Raw genomic sequence first — 16,925 nt, 5'->3', positions numbered from 1 at the left:
GAAAGAACAAACAAATTAATAAAACAGCTTGCTATCTCTGTTGCTTAGAGGGAAATATTTAAACAAATAAAAAATGTACCTGCCCTTTGCAACAGGTAATAAAAAAAGAACTAGAAGATTAAAAAAAAAAAACACCAGCACATCTTCGGTCTTCAACTGAGGGAATAGGTCCTCCTGCTCTCAGCATGCCCACACTGGCTTCACAACAACAGATGTGGCTCTGCTTCTGTGTCCTCCCCAATCCCTTGTATCAAACTAGAGGCAACAGGACACCGGGGCACCCAGCTCCTGCTGCAGGAGCAGAAGCACGCAGACACAGCCACTGACGAGGGCTACACCCCACATACAGTACCAACAAGGCTGTCTTGAACAGTGATACCTGCAGTGGGAATCCCCATCCTAAACTGCAGTCTACTGTGGATTGCAATTAGCTGGGAATCAGCCGAGATACAGGATTCCCCATTTTGCAGATCTGTTTAACCCTCTGTATTTTCTTCATTCCCTCTGTAGCTCTAAGAAGGCAGACTGATTGATGTAGATGACCTCTGTGAAACCCTGCTGAGGCTCCTAACAAAAACAATGTAAGACAACTCTAAGCAGCTACTTACTGAAGAAGATGAGGCACTTTCCAATTTCTTTTCATGACTTTTCAGCAAACATACAGTGGATGTGGGGTTAAACAAACATGCTTGTGTAAATAACCGAGACACTCCAGATGGACAGACTCGCCAAGTTCCGCCTAAAGCGGTATGAGGAGAGCACATTTTTGTCAGCACATGTTTTTGAAGAGGGTACACTAGTAGCAGCAATAATGTGCACAAAAAATATTCAATACTAATAATTTCAAAGAAATTTCAATAAAGAATTAAATTTTAAGGAAGGTAAGCAGTTTGTCCCCGTCATAATAATGGAAAAAAAATCTATATTTTGGCAGAAAATGAACTCCACGGCCTTTTCCTCGGATTTCTTTAAGAAAACAAAGCTGTTTTTATTGTTTCTAGTTCTGGCCTACATTGATTGCCAGATCATAAAGCAAGATGTTAACAGTGCACTTAGTTTTTTCAAGCAGCAATATCTTGCTATGCAACTGGTACCCACCACAGCACACATGATGCAGTAGGCTGCTATCCCAAAGCGCTTTAGAAATTGATTTAATCACCACTGGAGTGCAACACCAGCTACGGTGTGCCACCGGCATCACTACAGGTAGAGATTAGGTGGAAATGAATTCAAGTAAATTTAGGATGCGATTGTAAGGAGGATAACTGATGCCGAGTCAAACTGAAATTCATATTCTTATTAACATGGCCATGGGATGACCAAATAGTCAGGACTTCAGTTTTAATGTCTCATCAGACGGAAGGCAACTCCTACAGCACAGTGTTCCTGGTCACCATATTAGGGTATCGGCTTATAAATTGTGGTTCAGAGGGAGGAGTGCCCACAACAAGGTGTGCACAGGAAAGAGGTGAGGTTGGCATTAAAGATTCTGTCTTTGAACTGGATGGAAGAGATTTCTCTGCAGTTGGCAGATGGGTGGACAGATACACAGATTAACAGGTGCAGAGCACCTGTCTGTTTCAGGCCGTAATGGACTGAGACAGGAAACACATGCTAGATAAAATGTGCTAATTCCCCAGTAGTCTTCAATAAGAAACCAGTTCTGATTCCCACTTCCACAGACCCCTGTAACTTATTTACCTCTTTGCTCTCTCCCAGAGGACTCAGAAAGATTCATAATACACAACCCTACACAAAAGGTTATGTTTCTTTCAGAGACCCCAGCACATGAAAGCTAAACTGAGTGTAGGATTTGCTGAGGAGACTTTTCAAAGTGAGAACACAGAGTATTTGCAGCACCTAATTCTATTGGAACCAAACACTGTTCTGCTCACGGCAAATTTCACTTATCACATAAAAACATGTTTCTGCCCTCACATAGTGAAAGTAAATTAAGCAGAAACAGGGCTTGCAGTTTCCCTACGCTCCCTCAGTATGCAAGCAGTCAAACTGTTTGACATCTAAATGGGGATTGCTTTTAGTGTAATTTAAAGCATGAAGAAGAGGAAAAAATATTCTGAAAAACATTTCTTCAAATAACTTGCTTTGCTCATTACGAATCCTTTTTAAAGATATTCTGTTTGCCAGTTCCAAGTCTTGTTTATTACTGTATCAACTCATTGAGCATTCTTAAAATCATCACAAGGAAACTACTAAGACTGGAATCCAACAATGACTATCCTAACAGAACACCATGTTGGAGAATTTAGAAAAATCACATCCATCTAATTTGTATCCAAATATGTCCTTTAGAGCTAAAATCTCTCTGGCCTGACTCAATAGTAGAAACATAAAAATCTCACCCTTAAAAAATCACACCCCGTGCTTGCTGGATTTAGAGGTCTTATTGGTTTACAGTAATGAAAGTGTCATATTTCAGATTACTGAGCAGTTGGGTGATGCGTACTAAATTCTAATGAACAGCTGATCCTCAGTACAAAGCATTGGAAAGTGCAATACAACAAAAGCAGTTTTATAAGCACCAAGAAAGGGAGAAACGAGGCAGCAATCAAAGATTTTGGCTTAGCAGAAGCAGAAAGCAGATCAGGTTAAGCTTATTATTCCATAGTGTCTTGAAAGTGTCATATACTTCATCTCTCAACCCCACTCCCCCCGCCATACACTCCGACTCACAATGACAGACGCTCACAGCACTTACAGATTTGGCAGTTGCAGAGATGTACTGCACAACCATTTCTCGTTTGGTGCTCAGATCTTTCCCACGAAGGGGTGCCTTGCGCTCTTCATTCAGGTTCATATCCTCCTGTTGACAGACAAGCATACAAGAAGTTTGTAGAGAAGAGCAAAGACCCTTTCATCCCTTTCAGATGTTTTTTCATACTATATGCTCACAAATACACGGGGTGTTAAAGGAATGAGTATTTTAATCCCTTCCTTAAATATCTAAGAAGGGAAAAAAATGCAGAAACCAAACCTCCCCTACACACCTTTTGTTATATACCATAACACGCTGAACTAACATAAGTGCCTTTTGCGGAAGAAAAAAAGAGCACACTTATCTTTCTGCTCTAATGATTAACATGTAGAAAAACATGCAGGACATGAAAGTCTATGATTGTGATTTAATAACACTGAATACTCAGTTGGCTGCTAAAAAAAAATTGTCACTTCATTTATGGAAGTCCAACGCTGACTGAACCTTTTTTAATGTGAAGATGAATTTGCTAATTTGATTTATTATTCTAATTATGATTGCTGCACATAACCTGCAAATGTATCATTAACAAAAGTTGCCTTTGCGGAACCATAAAATATGAGCTTTTAAAATCATGTGTTCAACTGAGCTCTTTATTGTAAAAATGAACTACTTAAAATTCCATCTGGCTCCTTAAGCAGTCAATCTACAGGACATTATCAGCTAGGCCTGAAGATATATGGACAGATGGCCACAGTGAATGGGAATGATGGTCAGCTCTTCTGAAATACAATGAGAATTAAAATTCAATGCTGTCTTTTTGCGAGAAGGTAGGGATGTTCACTGGTTTATTGGAGGAGGTAGTGGGATTTTGCTTCTGTGCAGGCTTTTTGACATGATGAATGCAATATCTGTTCCATTCCACTCAGTAGGTTACTGTATAAAAGATGTTGATGGTCTGTTGTTAATGTTTTAGAAAAAACAGATGCATATGGGCTCTGTGACCTACATTATTACTTTGCTTGAATGTAATCAAGATTAATATAAATTGGTTAATAACTGCCCAACTCACCATGTCACCTGGAAGAAATTAATCTTCTTCTTTGACAAAACAAAATGGCTTGAGCATGAACTTTTTTCTTCAAACTTTCACAATTAGCTATTTTGCAGACCAATGGCATTTTAATTAATTCCTGAACTTTCCTAATCAGGTCTGTTGAATTTAAATGAATCCAACTGTAGCAATGAAAACAAAACATTTCGATAGATGATCCAGGCCTGAAGAGCCCATCGCAAAGGAAAGAAGTCAAAGGTCTTGATACACTACAGACATACAAGAGACAGTATAGAAACATACATTTCATCTGCACTGGTAATTGCAAAGCCACTTTGTGACAACAAGCAAAACAAAGTAAAGACAAAACAGCTTTTTAATGACTACAGCAGGCCCATACTTATGACTTATTTGCTTGCATTCTGTTCTTTTCCCCAGAGCAGAGTTTGTACTCAATTTGTTGAAAATAATTATCGAAGTATGAAGATGCCAGTCAGACTGGAGACAATATACAGCAGGTGTGAAAAACAAAAATAAACTGAATGTTTTTTTTTTCTCACTTAAGGGTAGTTTTTAATTAGGTTTTATTTGGAGAATAAATGCAGAGCACTGGAGCAAAACATTTTGTCCTGTTTATTTAGAAGAGTCACTTCTGTAGTGGAGTCAAGACATACTGCCCCTATTTTTTTCAACCAGGTGCCGTTATATCCTTCCCTGAGTAACCTACAATGAGATCTCTTTTAGGGTAGCTATTCACTTAACTCCCTGAGAAGGACAATTCTCTATAGCACGATCTGAAGAGCTAACACACTGTTGTTTGTTGTTGTTTTTTTTTACTTTTGCTTAGTATAATAGTGCACTAAGAATTAACTCCTATTTTAAAGTTCACAGGAAATCACAAATCTATGATCTGGCAGCTCTAATATACTATAAGCACATAACAGCTGTAGGGTTCCACTAAGTGCAACACAGGTGAGGCACTGGAATGATAGCAGAGTCAGAACAAATGTACTTTAGCTGTAAGGAGTCTGTTGGCCAGTTCCTTCACAAAAAAGCAACAGCAAAAGATCTTCTCCAGCTTTGTGCTCATCCCAAAAAAACCAGCATATTCACATGATCAATTTCCTTTAAGTGTGCTCTTCTGAATAACTAAACGAAAATGAATATTGAACACCTGTATTGTACTTCAAAGTAATGATACAGGTTGCAGGTTCTGGCTTGTTATCAGATTCAGTTTCTTTTAGTAATTAATGGAGATACTCAGATCTGTCTACAACAGAAATTGATATGGAGGCAAGCCAAGTGCCTGCTGCGAGTTAAAGAAGCTCCTCCTCAGTTTTTTTCTTACAGCAGATTGATTATTCCTTGCAAGGTCTTATTCGAATTCCTTGCTTGTGAATATTGTTAATCGGATAACCTGCAATATATTTACTTTCTTGGGCTCAGCATTGTTCCAGATGAAACGTATACAGGCTGACTGAGGTCAGAACATATTGAGGATAGCTGAAGAAACTGACACGTCTCTAGTAGACCTGTTGGGATGCTGGAATAGAGGAAGAACTATAACACTGAAAAGTGTTTTATTACTTTTAATTTTGCACAGAGCCAATGAGGCACACACACATAAACCTTAAAAACCAAGGGTAATAAACAAAGCTGAAAGACGAGTGTTTTCGACCCAGTATGGTGCTGCACATAATGAATCACATTAAGGTTTATTCTGAATATTTATTTGCATGCACAGCGGTGCTGCATCATGCTGATATTGTTCTGTATTTGTTTTATTACTGATTGGTGACTACTGCTATCTAATGAATGCAATTAGCAGACCTGCAGTCTGGGGAGTGTGTGAAGGAGAGATTTGGGCTGGCCATCCTCAAGCACTGCTGCAGGTCACAGCACTGCGGGCTCCTAGATGATTCTCCCCCCAAAAGGGAGTCACACGCTTGAAGACTGAGACTCGAGCGAGACCATGCCTTCTAGGTGAATCATCAAGCAAAATAAATGAATAAAGCCGTGCTTGTTCCATGCAAATTCTTGAGGTACAATTTTCATATTAAATACCTACAGTTAAACACTATCTCTAAACTAGCAAGTCTTTGCATTCCATCTGAAAATTTACTACTGTTAATCTTTATCAAGGTCAGGCCCAGCTGTCTCCTTAGTGCCAAGAACTGTTAATACTACTAAACAGAGCTCTAGCTTCTGAAAGAAAAATCACTAATGCATCCACATTCCTGATTTAACATCCTCAGAAATTCTAGAGTCTCTGGAAGTAAATCTGAATCAACAATGCCTTCTCGGGCCTCTATTTTCCCTTTGCCATTGTTTTTGTAAAGAAATGTCAGATTTTGGAAAACAAAGACTATAAAGCAATATTACATATTACAAGCTGATTTAGTGCTAAACTAATGGGACAAAATCTTCAGCGCCTAAACCAGTCTGCAGCCCTGAACCTCCAACTTGGAAATAGTGTCTTCTGATTTTTGTTCCAGCTGAGGTCAAGATGACTGAACTGGATCAGCATTACTCAAGCAGGAATAGGAGTTAACAAATTTTCCAGATCTCTGATATTGACTGTTTCTAGTTAAAACCTGCACAACAACAGCACTTCAGAACCAGAGTTGTAGATCGCTTACTTAAAATATGTCATTACTATGACAAAATCTGCTCAATGTTATTTTTACACTTCTACATGACCTCTATTGTCAGTAAATCCATAATTTCATGTACCCAAATTTTAGCAGGTAAGGTTTATAAGTACATCATTTTTCTTGTTCCCACAACAGCTAACACCTTTATGAGAAATGTTACTGCTGTATGAGAATTGTTACTTATGTATTCTTCAGTAGAACTAAAGAATAAAAAAGCACTGCTAGTTGTTTTGTCTTTTCATTTTTTTTAATAATACCCCTCTGTGTAACACATTTCAGGACCATGAACATGCCTTTCCTGTCATCTATCACACAATAAATTGAACCACAAGTTTAATGTCACGCCGTTTTGAACACAAATATCATAATTGAGCAATGCGGTGAATCACAGAATCAGAGCACTGATGCAGGAAAACTGTGTGATCCCTGAAATGTTAAGCAGACTCCTCATCTCACAGGCTTCAGCAATAAAGACCTTTACAAAAATATTGGCAGGGTACTAGAGATAATTTAGTGCCTACTTCAAAGAGATTAATAGAAAGCTTTTGTTAGATTAAAGTCCTAAGCACTAGGAAAGCCAATTGGTATACAGCACATTGTGCAGTGGAGAGCCTGGACATATTTAAAGTTCCTATGAACTGTTAAACAGAAGAAACAGCCTGAGATAAAAAAAAGAAGAAAAGAAGTCATCTCGAACATTTAATTTAGCCACTAAAGATCAGACATTGACAGTAGACACTTATTGGGCTGCTGCACATCACTTTACATTTTATGTCTGAGCAACCAAGATGTTCCTAATGAAAGTTCTTGAATTACTGGGTATTCTGCTCTGTACATCAAACCCCTCATCAGGTATATGCAAATACATAAAAATAAATCATATTTTGTACATGGTAGTTAGTGGCTTTGTGAAAATAATTGCTTTTCAAGCCAATGGAATATAATCATGATAAAGGAAAATGGGTAACAAGAAGAGGACTTTTTCCTTCATCATAACCAAGACTAAAAGGCCATTGTCTGAGGGTACAGTAGGCAAACAATCAACTGTCATGTATTCCACAAGGGGGCAGTGTTTAGCTGCACACTGAGCACTATGCAAAGATGCCTAAAATATGTGTCTTGATAACCTTTCTAATTATAGGCCAGCAGGCTGAGAGTTGCAGCCAGACTCTGGAGTAAAATTGTTTCATCATTCACTCCAGAGTTTATCTCAGCTTTCTATGAAAGGGGGGCTACTGTGTGTTTGATGGACCTTTGATACACTGGGACAGATCAAGCCACTGAAGTCAACATTTTAAATATATCTTCTCTCCACAGCACACAGCACACTCCTGAAACCTTATCACAGCCCAAAGACCTACTTCAGCTAACGAAGCACTTGGAAAACACAACAGCCTAATTTATTTTTTTTTCAAAATCAAGAGATTGGGCGATTGAGATTGAATTGTACTTGGCTGCTTTTCCTTGTTTGTTGGACTGATTGGATTTGATGCCTGGAAAACTGAAATGCTTAACAGCATCATGTATATTTCCTTAGCCCTGGTTCTGAACGCATGGCTGAGGCTCAGGGACAGGGTTTGCACATCTAGCCTGGATCGGGCAGGCGCCCAAACATTCATAATTGTTATGAACAGTCAACATGCGATGGAGCAAAATTTGTGCATCAGCAAAAAACCCTAATGCCCTGATCTTACACAACTAATTACAATGGCTGGTACTTGCTTTTGTTTAATGAGGTGGCATAACACAGAGCACTGCTCACTGATGTGGAAATACTCCAGTGTCCCAGAACTGATCCGAGAGCAGCCAGCTCCTCTCTGGAGTAAAATCAGTACAAAGTAAAAAAAAAATCAGCTACGTAGAACAGGGGACATTCCTTGTTACTCCTAGCTAATGTATGTAAAAAAAAACAGCAGTCTCAGTTTCATTTCGATCAGCCATGATTTGGAGTTGAATCAGCTTTATGATCTGGAGGCCCATTTCAGAAGATATCGCAGCAGATTTCGCAGCTGAACATGACCATGGTTGAAGCATTCATGTGAAATAACTGATCTTGCAGCTTCCGTCTCTGTCCAGGGAAAGCTCACTCAGAGAGCGGAGTTCACCCGGACACACGGATCGGGACTGAAGGTAGAGAACACTGGGTCAGGGAGAGTTCGCCCGGACACACGGATCGAACAGACCCACAGAGAAAGGAGTGAGAGAAAGGGAAAGGAGGCTGCGAGGGCTTACCATCATCTTCTCAAAGAGGTCAACGATCTCCTTCTCCGACAGGCTCATGGAGCGATCGTCAAAGAGAGGCTGAGGGAGAGGCATCTCGCCCACGGAGGACTGGGAGTCTATGGGGTGCTGGATGAGAGGTTTCTCCCGCTTCATCCCTGACTTCCGAAAACTGGTGATCCTGTCACGCTGGAAAGCAAGAGGAAGAGAGGACTACGGATAATTGCTGAACACCGCAAAAGCATAACCACACTCTGCATTTTTAGGTAGTCTGGCTAGTTACTGTTTCACACACCTAACACCTCAGAAAAATGTCATGTACCAAAAGATAAACAAAAGATTAGCTATTAACTTTAAAGGCCCGCTTAATGAAATCTGCAACCTCTGTATCCGTTTTTACAGATCTTGCAGTTTGACTCTCTGTATAATGTATAAAGATCATGACAGTCTACTAAATCAAAAATAATACCTGTCCCTTAAGGAACCTAACAGTGGAAAAAAGGTATATAAATCTTGATCAAAATTATATCCCTGCTTGCCATGAAACATGAAGCGAACTCAGATGCAACCCCATGTTGCAAAAAAACAGAGCCCTTAATTAGTAGCAATGACTTCTCGATACCTGGCCGTTTTCTTCAGCATCATCATTTTGCTTATTTCCACTATTAACTACCAGGCACTTGCCTGATGCCCAGATGAACTTCAGCCTAACCTAATGAGTGAACTTGTGCAAATCGAGTCAGACCCAGCAGGTGCTACTGATCCGCGATCAAAGAAGGATCACTTTTAGCTTTTTTTTTTTTTTAAAAGGTAACAAAGTAAACTTATGGTACAAAAAATCAACCTTTTGCATGCTGTAGTACAGATGCTCCAGGGTCATTAATGTACTTCAAATTAAGCTTGGATTTCTCACAGCTTTCTCCAAGCTCGTCTATTTAAATTAAGCCCATTTGAGAGCTAATGCCAATGATGGAAGTTTAAAGAGGGGAAAATGGCTTTTGGCATCTCCTTCCATTAACTTACCTGTGGTGCAGCCAGCAAGAGAGCACACGGCAGTTTTCAAAACCACTGCCAGAGAACTGAACTTGCTTTTGTCTCACGAGCAAGATCAGAAACAGACAATAAACAAGCCAGCCAACAAATCGTTCTGCTGCTGGAGAGCTTCCGTATTCATCAAGTCGCAAGGAGCTGATGAATACAAAGCAAATTATCCGCACAGAGCGGGAAAGCAAATATTGGACAGTACAATGAAGTGAGTGGAAGCTAAAGTGTTACTCGGCAGCTACGGGACTGTCGATTGCACACTGAAGACAAACAGAAATGCAGGCACAGCATTTCTCGCTTAGTCAGAGAAAGCTCCAAAATCCATGCGATGTCACTGTTAGAGCTGATCAATGAAATGGGAGAATGGATCATGCTTTCTGGAGGAATGTGCATTCAGGTGAAATGTAGATAAGGATGACAAGTTAGAATAACACACTGACAGTGATGCAAATATTTGTGGATATCTAAATGGAATAATTCATGTATTTAAATGCCCTCGAAGCATGTTTTAAAAAAGTCAAGAGGAGTCACACCCTTTCCATTCCTGTCTCCAGTGACCACTGCCCTACAGTGGAAGAGTAACTATACTGAACTAATTTACTGAACTGAGAACCTACAGATGTTAATTTGGAAAGAGTTGTATTCAAACGTTTTTTAACAGACTTGCTTAAAAATTGTTGAGCATTTAAACATCCACAAATATTCAGAATTCAAACAAGAACTCCCATGCATCTGAATTACTGAAGAGAAGTAAATAAAACTGAAAAAAATCATTACAATACAAAACTGGGAAAACCTTACCACATCATCAGCCAAAGTTTTTATGTGTATGTTCTGCAGAAGGGAAGGGACATTAAACAAATGAGATCCAACTTAAAAAAAAGAAATTTACAAGATGAGTAAGTGCTCTTGTGTGTATAATCCCTATACACACAAATATACACACAAAAAAAACATGCAAAAAGAATAGATAAGCCCTTATTCCCAAGGTCCACTTCATACCTCAGTGATATACGGGGTATATAACAAGGATAACAGGTGATACAAAGTACCTTTCAGCCACACAAAAGGATTTTTCTACAAGTGGGTAAAAGATCCCTGTATGTTAAGCATTTAAGTGATTGAATGACATAATCCTCAACAGACAGTCCACAACAACGGATGATAAGGAAATGGAAAAACAAAATAATGCACAAGGATTAGGTTTACATTGAAAAAGGATGTCAAATTAATTTATTTTTGCCCTCTCCGCTATGCATGTTTGATCAGAACATGTAAGGTTATCATCCATTCATAACTGTAGACAACACTCCATCTGGGGTCACCATTATATTAAACAAGGTGAAACACACTCCACTATCTAGTGGTGATGATCGTGGCTTACATCTTTCAACATCTCAGTTCTGGAACAAGGCGTCTGCAGCATTTCAGCACCTCAAAAATGTCACACAACCACATCCACCTTAATGTATTCCCCATCCGAGAGCAGAGTGCAGAGGCACAGATCACATCGAGCAGTCACAATCTTCTGAAAAAAGCCGAAAGAGTTGAAAATAATTGTATCTTGGTCGTGTCTAACGGACTGCTAGGCAGTAGCTCTTTACTCACGGCAACATATGATCAAAATCCAGTAAGCAACCTGTCTAAATGGTTTAATAAATCAATCAAGAAAAATATAAGGAGAGGAAAAGATTTTAACAAAATGATTAAAAAGAAACTGGGGCCATTTAAACGGAAGAAGTACAATGAATTGCAAGCATGTTAAAAAAGGAAATTATTAGAAACCCAGAAGAGATTAAAAGAATATTGTAAAGGAGACAAAAGTATTTTTTAGTATTACAAAAGTAAAGAACGGTATAGCATAAAATGAAGGCACACTACAATAATGGTCAACCTTTAGAAACTAAGGGAAATTGTTGATGGGTTAAATGACAACATATCTCAGTCACAGGTAAGATTTTTCTACTAGCTAGTAAAAAGATCCCTGTTTGTTTAGACTTGAAGAAAGACAATATTCCATATTAACTTATATTAGCACAGAAGTGTTACACATACTAGAAGCACTCCAGGGCTTGGTAGCATTCTCCAATCGCACTTAAGGTAACAAAGAAATACAGTATTATTCACAGCCTGTTAGCAAATCTCATCCAGCGGTCACTCAAGACAGGTGTAATGCCCAATGACTGGAAAACTCCTAACACAGCACCTACACATACAAAGGGTGACTGCTTTATGGGATGGAAAGCTATGGAAATTATAATTAGTACTTAGCTAGAAACTCATCTATGTACAGTAGCAACAGGATTCTAGGGGATGGTCTATGTGCACTGTGAAAAGGGAAGTCTTGTTATCATGTTAGAAATCTTTGAACAAGTAACAGAATACAAATAGAGATTTTTGTATTGTATACTGTATTTAGACTTTCAGAAGATCTTTCATCTAATTCCTTATATGAGAATAATTTTCAAATTTCCGATGCTGATGCTGAAATTACTGTGACCTACAGAAAGTACAAGCACAGGCAGACATCAGGGTTTTATAATTAGGTGGAGTACCACAAGGACCTGTATTAGGAAACTGCTGTTGGTGATCTATACTTTAGCATGGCAGTCAATCAGAGTGCACTGTAAAAGCAGCAAAACAAATTCAAATAAACTTTGACAGGACAACAATGGGAAAACAAGTGTCAGATGATGTTATAATGTACACAAGTACTGCATGCTGGCAGAAAAAGCAAACTATAGATAAGAAAGGAACACTGAGCTCGCAGAAGCTAGTAAAAGACTAAAGTGATTATGCTGATACATCATTTATATTGCATCTTCAAGATAGCGTGTAGAAGCAGTAAAAAGGCACACAATGCTGGATATACAGTTAAGTAAAGAATTCAAACCATTGGATATTATTTATATTTAAAATATATTGTTAAAATGCATTTAGAATACAGCATACCATTTTGATCCTGGCTTTTGTCCTGTTATGTGTAGAATAGACCCCCTAAGTACATGTTATTTCACTCATTCATATTTACTAAATGGTCTTGTTGTTAAACGCAAAAAGATAAGAAAGAAAGACTTCAAACAAGAGGCACCTTTTCAGACCATCTTGCTGATCTGGCTGCTAGTAGCTGGAAATACATTTTCTTTAATTCCTTGAAAAGTTTGTTCAGCGTCTTTTTATATTATACGTCTAATCTTTGAAGAACACCTGACTTAATTACTTTAAAGTAAAAAGAGGACTAAAAAATAGTCTTGCATTACATGATAAAATTAATCAAAAACAATAAAAGGTAAGAGAGATAGTTATACGAGCAGAGATAATTGTAACTGCTAATGAAACATATGCCTGTGAGTAGACAATGCCATCCAAACGCCTTAGCTTTGCTTAAAGTATGTTTTAAGGGCTCCTCATGCAGATGTTGATTTTTTCCCCATTGTCTTGAAAGACAAAGCATACTTTTCAAAGGTATGTCACTTTACTGTTGCTCGTAATTTGTAAGATGTTGCACACAGAAAAATATCCATTGCACCATATGTTGCTTTACACTATAAAGTGCTAATGAGCTTAAATTCAGCAAGTTGTAGACATCAAACTGGCTTCCTGCAGTTATATTCGCCATGTGTCTAATATAAGGCTATTGCTCATAGTCTTAGGAATGGCTGGAAACCTCTTAGAACAGTGCCTCTCCCACTGATCTCAAGGCCATAATGCCTCTCTGTGTGGCTGCAGAATAAAATCATCAGACATTTAAGCTGCCAAATCAATTTTCTTGTCTCTGCTACAGCATGCCTTTGAGGTATCCGAGTTCTAAGCTATGGCTGTTAAATGCTGCACATGGGCTCAATGATACAGCACAGCTCCTGAATCTCATTATGACAGCTCCTAAGGGAAGCTCTCAAAATAGTCCAGACTATCAAGGGAAGGCAACACCAAAGCTGCACCTATACCACCAAAAATATGAAATGATATATATTCTTTACTTATTTCTATCTTATACATTTTGGGAAAAAGAATGGGTCAATAAATCACCATTGCTCCTGGCTTAGCGACAGGCATCACTTGCCTTGATTACTGCCCAGTCCTCCTCCAGAAGCTGAATTCTTGCAGGGCTGTGGAGCAGACCCCTCTCCCCTCCTCAGGGGGGTCTGTTTCTGTGAGAATCAGTTTACGTCTTTGTTTGGCAAAGTGGATTCAGCAATGACAGCTGTTCCAGGGTGTGAGCTCAGAGAGAGCTCCTTTCAGTGCCAGTCCACTAGCATTTCTGCAACCAGTGGAGCAACATTCATCATCTTTATGCCTTTCTTTGTTATTACTGTACGTTATTAAGCTTTCAAGACATTTTCCAATTATCTATTATATTGTCTTCTATATACTGAAGAATTACATCCTACAAATTATGTGAACTATTGTAATATACATAATGATATATGAATATTAAAACAATATCAAAACTCCAAATTTTAATTAAAGAAACAGCTGGGACCCAAACCCACTAAATGCCAAAAAATTACAATTACATTTTATTGCACTTAGTTCATTATATAGCCTAAACTGAAACCATGTGATAAAATTAAACATACATAACTACAGTGCTTTTCACAGGTTTTTAGGCATCAGAACAGTGCTTGCTGTTAGTCTAACTGCTTCAGTAACATTATTAAAGTAAGATAAGAAAGATTTCATTTCCTTCACAAATTACAAATATGAACAAATCATCTGAGTGTATAAAGTGACAAATTTGTTTTGACTCTCTATGGTATGCCTCTGCTCTGATGGTAATGTAATTTCTTACAAAACTGATCTGAAATTAATAGAGGCCTATAAAATTCTGCGACTGACTTATAGACATTTCACATCTGAAAATCGTGTCTAATAAAATGATTTCATGTGCCCTTATATAATCAAAAGAAGATTGAACTGCTTTCATGTCAAATAAAATCAGACAAGTTTTATTCTCTCCTATGATGATAAAGCAGTTTCATAAAATAAAATACATGACCTAAATAAGCAGAGATAAGGATGCTATTATCCCTCAGCATTTGGCATTTTGTAGCTAAGGTTCTGATAGTGACAGTACTCTTAACTATAAATGTATGTGTATGTCTTTTGAATAAATATAAAAAAAATGGATTATTTGATGTTGAATAAAATAAATGAAATATGTATCTTTTAAAACTAACACAAAAGGATTTTTGTCTCTCTTCTTTTTCTGACAATTTCCAGGCACCTATACTGTATGTTGAAGAAAAACATCACATCACTACACAATTTGTGGTTTCGGCCAGTAGTTTCCCTCCCTGGAGCTGGTGACCGGCGATGCTGATTAATGCCTTTAATCGATCTGCTTGTGTGTTCAGTTTTTTTTTACCCTTTTCTGCATTCTGCAGTCCTAGGTTCCAGAAATACTCTGTGTCAAGAGTGTTGCTCCATCACTTTCGGATACAAAATCTCACCTCGGAAGAAGCGATTAAAAACATCTTGCTTCCTTATTTCCGTATAAACACTCTTAATAATGTTTCCGACAGACACAGGTGGGGAAGACCGTTGATCAGACACTCCCAGTTCTCTTCTGCAGAGAGCCGACTGCTCCCGTTTCAGCCCCCACGGGCTGCACTCGGACACCACTCTGCATCTTCTGAATACGTGTAAAACATGCCTCACACAGAACATTCAAACCCATCAGACTGTCATTAGGAACCGGGCTGGAACAAAAACAAACCGCTGGACCAGAGCTGGAAACCACCAGTTTAGAGCAGCTCCAAAGATAAACACTTTAAGCTGGAGAAATCTCTAGTTTTGCTAGATTAGTTTTACTATTCACACAGTGAATCATTACTTCTCCTGTGTTGTGAAAGAACAAACATGCACTTTTCGTTTCGTTGTTACTTAGAATAAACAATATTTTACGTTATCCTAAACTAGGCTGAAGTGACGTTTGTGTGCATTCATACAGTATTCTTATTTTAAAAATGGTATTTCCAGGATTTAAAGTGTGGACAATTTCTCTTACAAATTTGACTTCAACAAAAAACATACGTAAAATCACAAAGTTCTACTTGTTTTTACTGAAAGAACATTGCCATCTGACAGGTGTATGTTGTACTAGTTCAGAAACCATTTTCACTTCATGAATATTTAACAAACATTTTAGAAATTGACTTACGCATTATTTCTTAGCAATTAATAAGAAAATGAAAAATGTCGACTGATTCATTGTGGGTTTGTAAGTGATATTTCTTTATTTACCACACATTTTTTTATTTGAAAAAATAACTGAGAATAACTGAGAACATGATAATAGTTAAGGCATTTAGGTTAAGGTGTATGGTAACTTCATGATTTTTTTTTTATACACCAAGTCAAAAGATTGTTCCTAAGCCATTTAGGGAGGTATAATTAATAATTGCTTACACTTATATAGCGCTTTTCTGGACACTCCACTCAAAGCGCTTTACAGGTAATGGGGATCCCCTCCACCACCACCAATGTGGGCTATATCACAAGATGACACTGCAGCAGGTACACACATGGATAAACTCTATTATGACAGCATAAAGGCAACTCAGGAACTGAGTTAGGGCAGTGCTAAGTGAAAGTTAATGTGCCACAGGAGGCACTGCAATGTATAGCTATTACACAGCCACAATAAACTCTTTCTTTAATAGAGGTATTCTTCCCATATTTACTGAAGCCATCTATGGGTGCACTTAACATCTGTATCTACATTAACTGCAAAGATCTTTAAATGTTTCCTATAGCACGCCTTAAAATTGGCAGTGTCTCAGGGGGCTTTCTCACCTGCCTGTCTAAATTCTTTTTGGAATAACATTAATTTCAGAAAGGATCAGGAGCCCATAAAGAACCCTGAGGCACACCTTCCGAAAAAAGGTTCCAGTGAAACGTGCTGCTTGTATGATACCCTCAGGCGCAGTCATCTGAATTCTACAGAAGCTATAGTCTTGTTGACTGTTACAATTACATAGGTGTAATTCTTACGGCTATTGGAAGTGACCATTGAAGTGTCTTAAGAATCGAGAGATAATAATTAACACTTACAGTGTTTTACAGTTTACAGTTCATTTACATTTACAGTTCTCGGGAGCTTCAAAGCAAGAGAGTGTAAGAGGATCCGAGACACATCGATCAAAGGCATCTCTGGTATGCCTTGGTTAATTAAGTTCTGGGTAAAGGATTCAGGGTCATCAACAGTCCAGGAATACGGGAAAAATGACAGGTG

General features: G+C 38.3%; 1 protein-coding gene across 9 annotated transcripts in view; it reads right to left on the bottom strand.

Moving 5' to 3' along the window:
• Window positions 1-16,925, bottom strand: part of diaph2 (diaphanous-related formin 2) — a 488,074-nt gene that overhangs the window by 448,403 nt on the left and 22,746 nt on the right. For 8 of the 9 annotated variants that reach the window (XM_088597461.1, XM_088597456.1, XM_088597458.1 and 5 more), the window contains exons 3-5: window positions 10,490-10,522; window positions 8,657-8,833; window positions 2,720-2,824 (exon numbers count right to left, since the gene is read on the bottom strand). In XM_088597461.1, coding sequence (XP_088453587.1) covers window positions 2,720-2,824; window positions 8,657-8,833; window positions 10,490-10,522 — 315 coding nt within the window. The remainder of the gene's footprint in view (window positions 1-2,719; window positions 2,825-8,656; window positions 8,834-10,489; window positions 10,523-16,925) is intronic. The other variant, XM_088597462.1, reaches the window with a different exon arrangement.

Source organism: Lepisosteus platostomus, chromosome 10, assembly GCF_059453375.1.
Source record: "Lepisosteus platostomus isolate fLepPlt1 chromosome 10, fLepPlt1.hap1, whole genome shotgun sequence".
Taxonomy (NCBI): Eukaryota; Metazoa; Chordata; class Actinopteri; order Semionotiformes; family Lepisosteidae; genus Lepisosteus; species Lepisosteus platostomus.
Note: the sequence above shows the minus strand (reverse complement) of the source record. Positions and strands in the feature narration are given on the sequence as shown.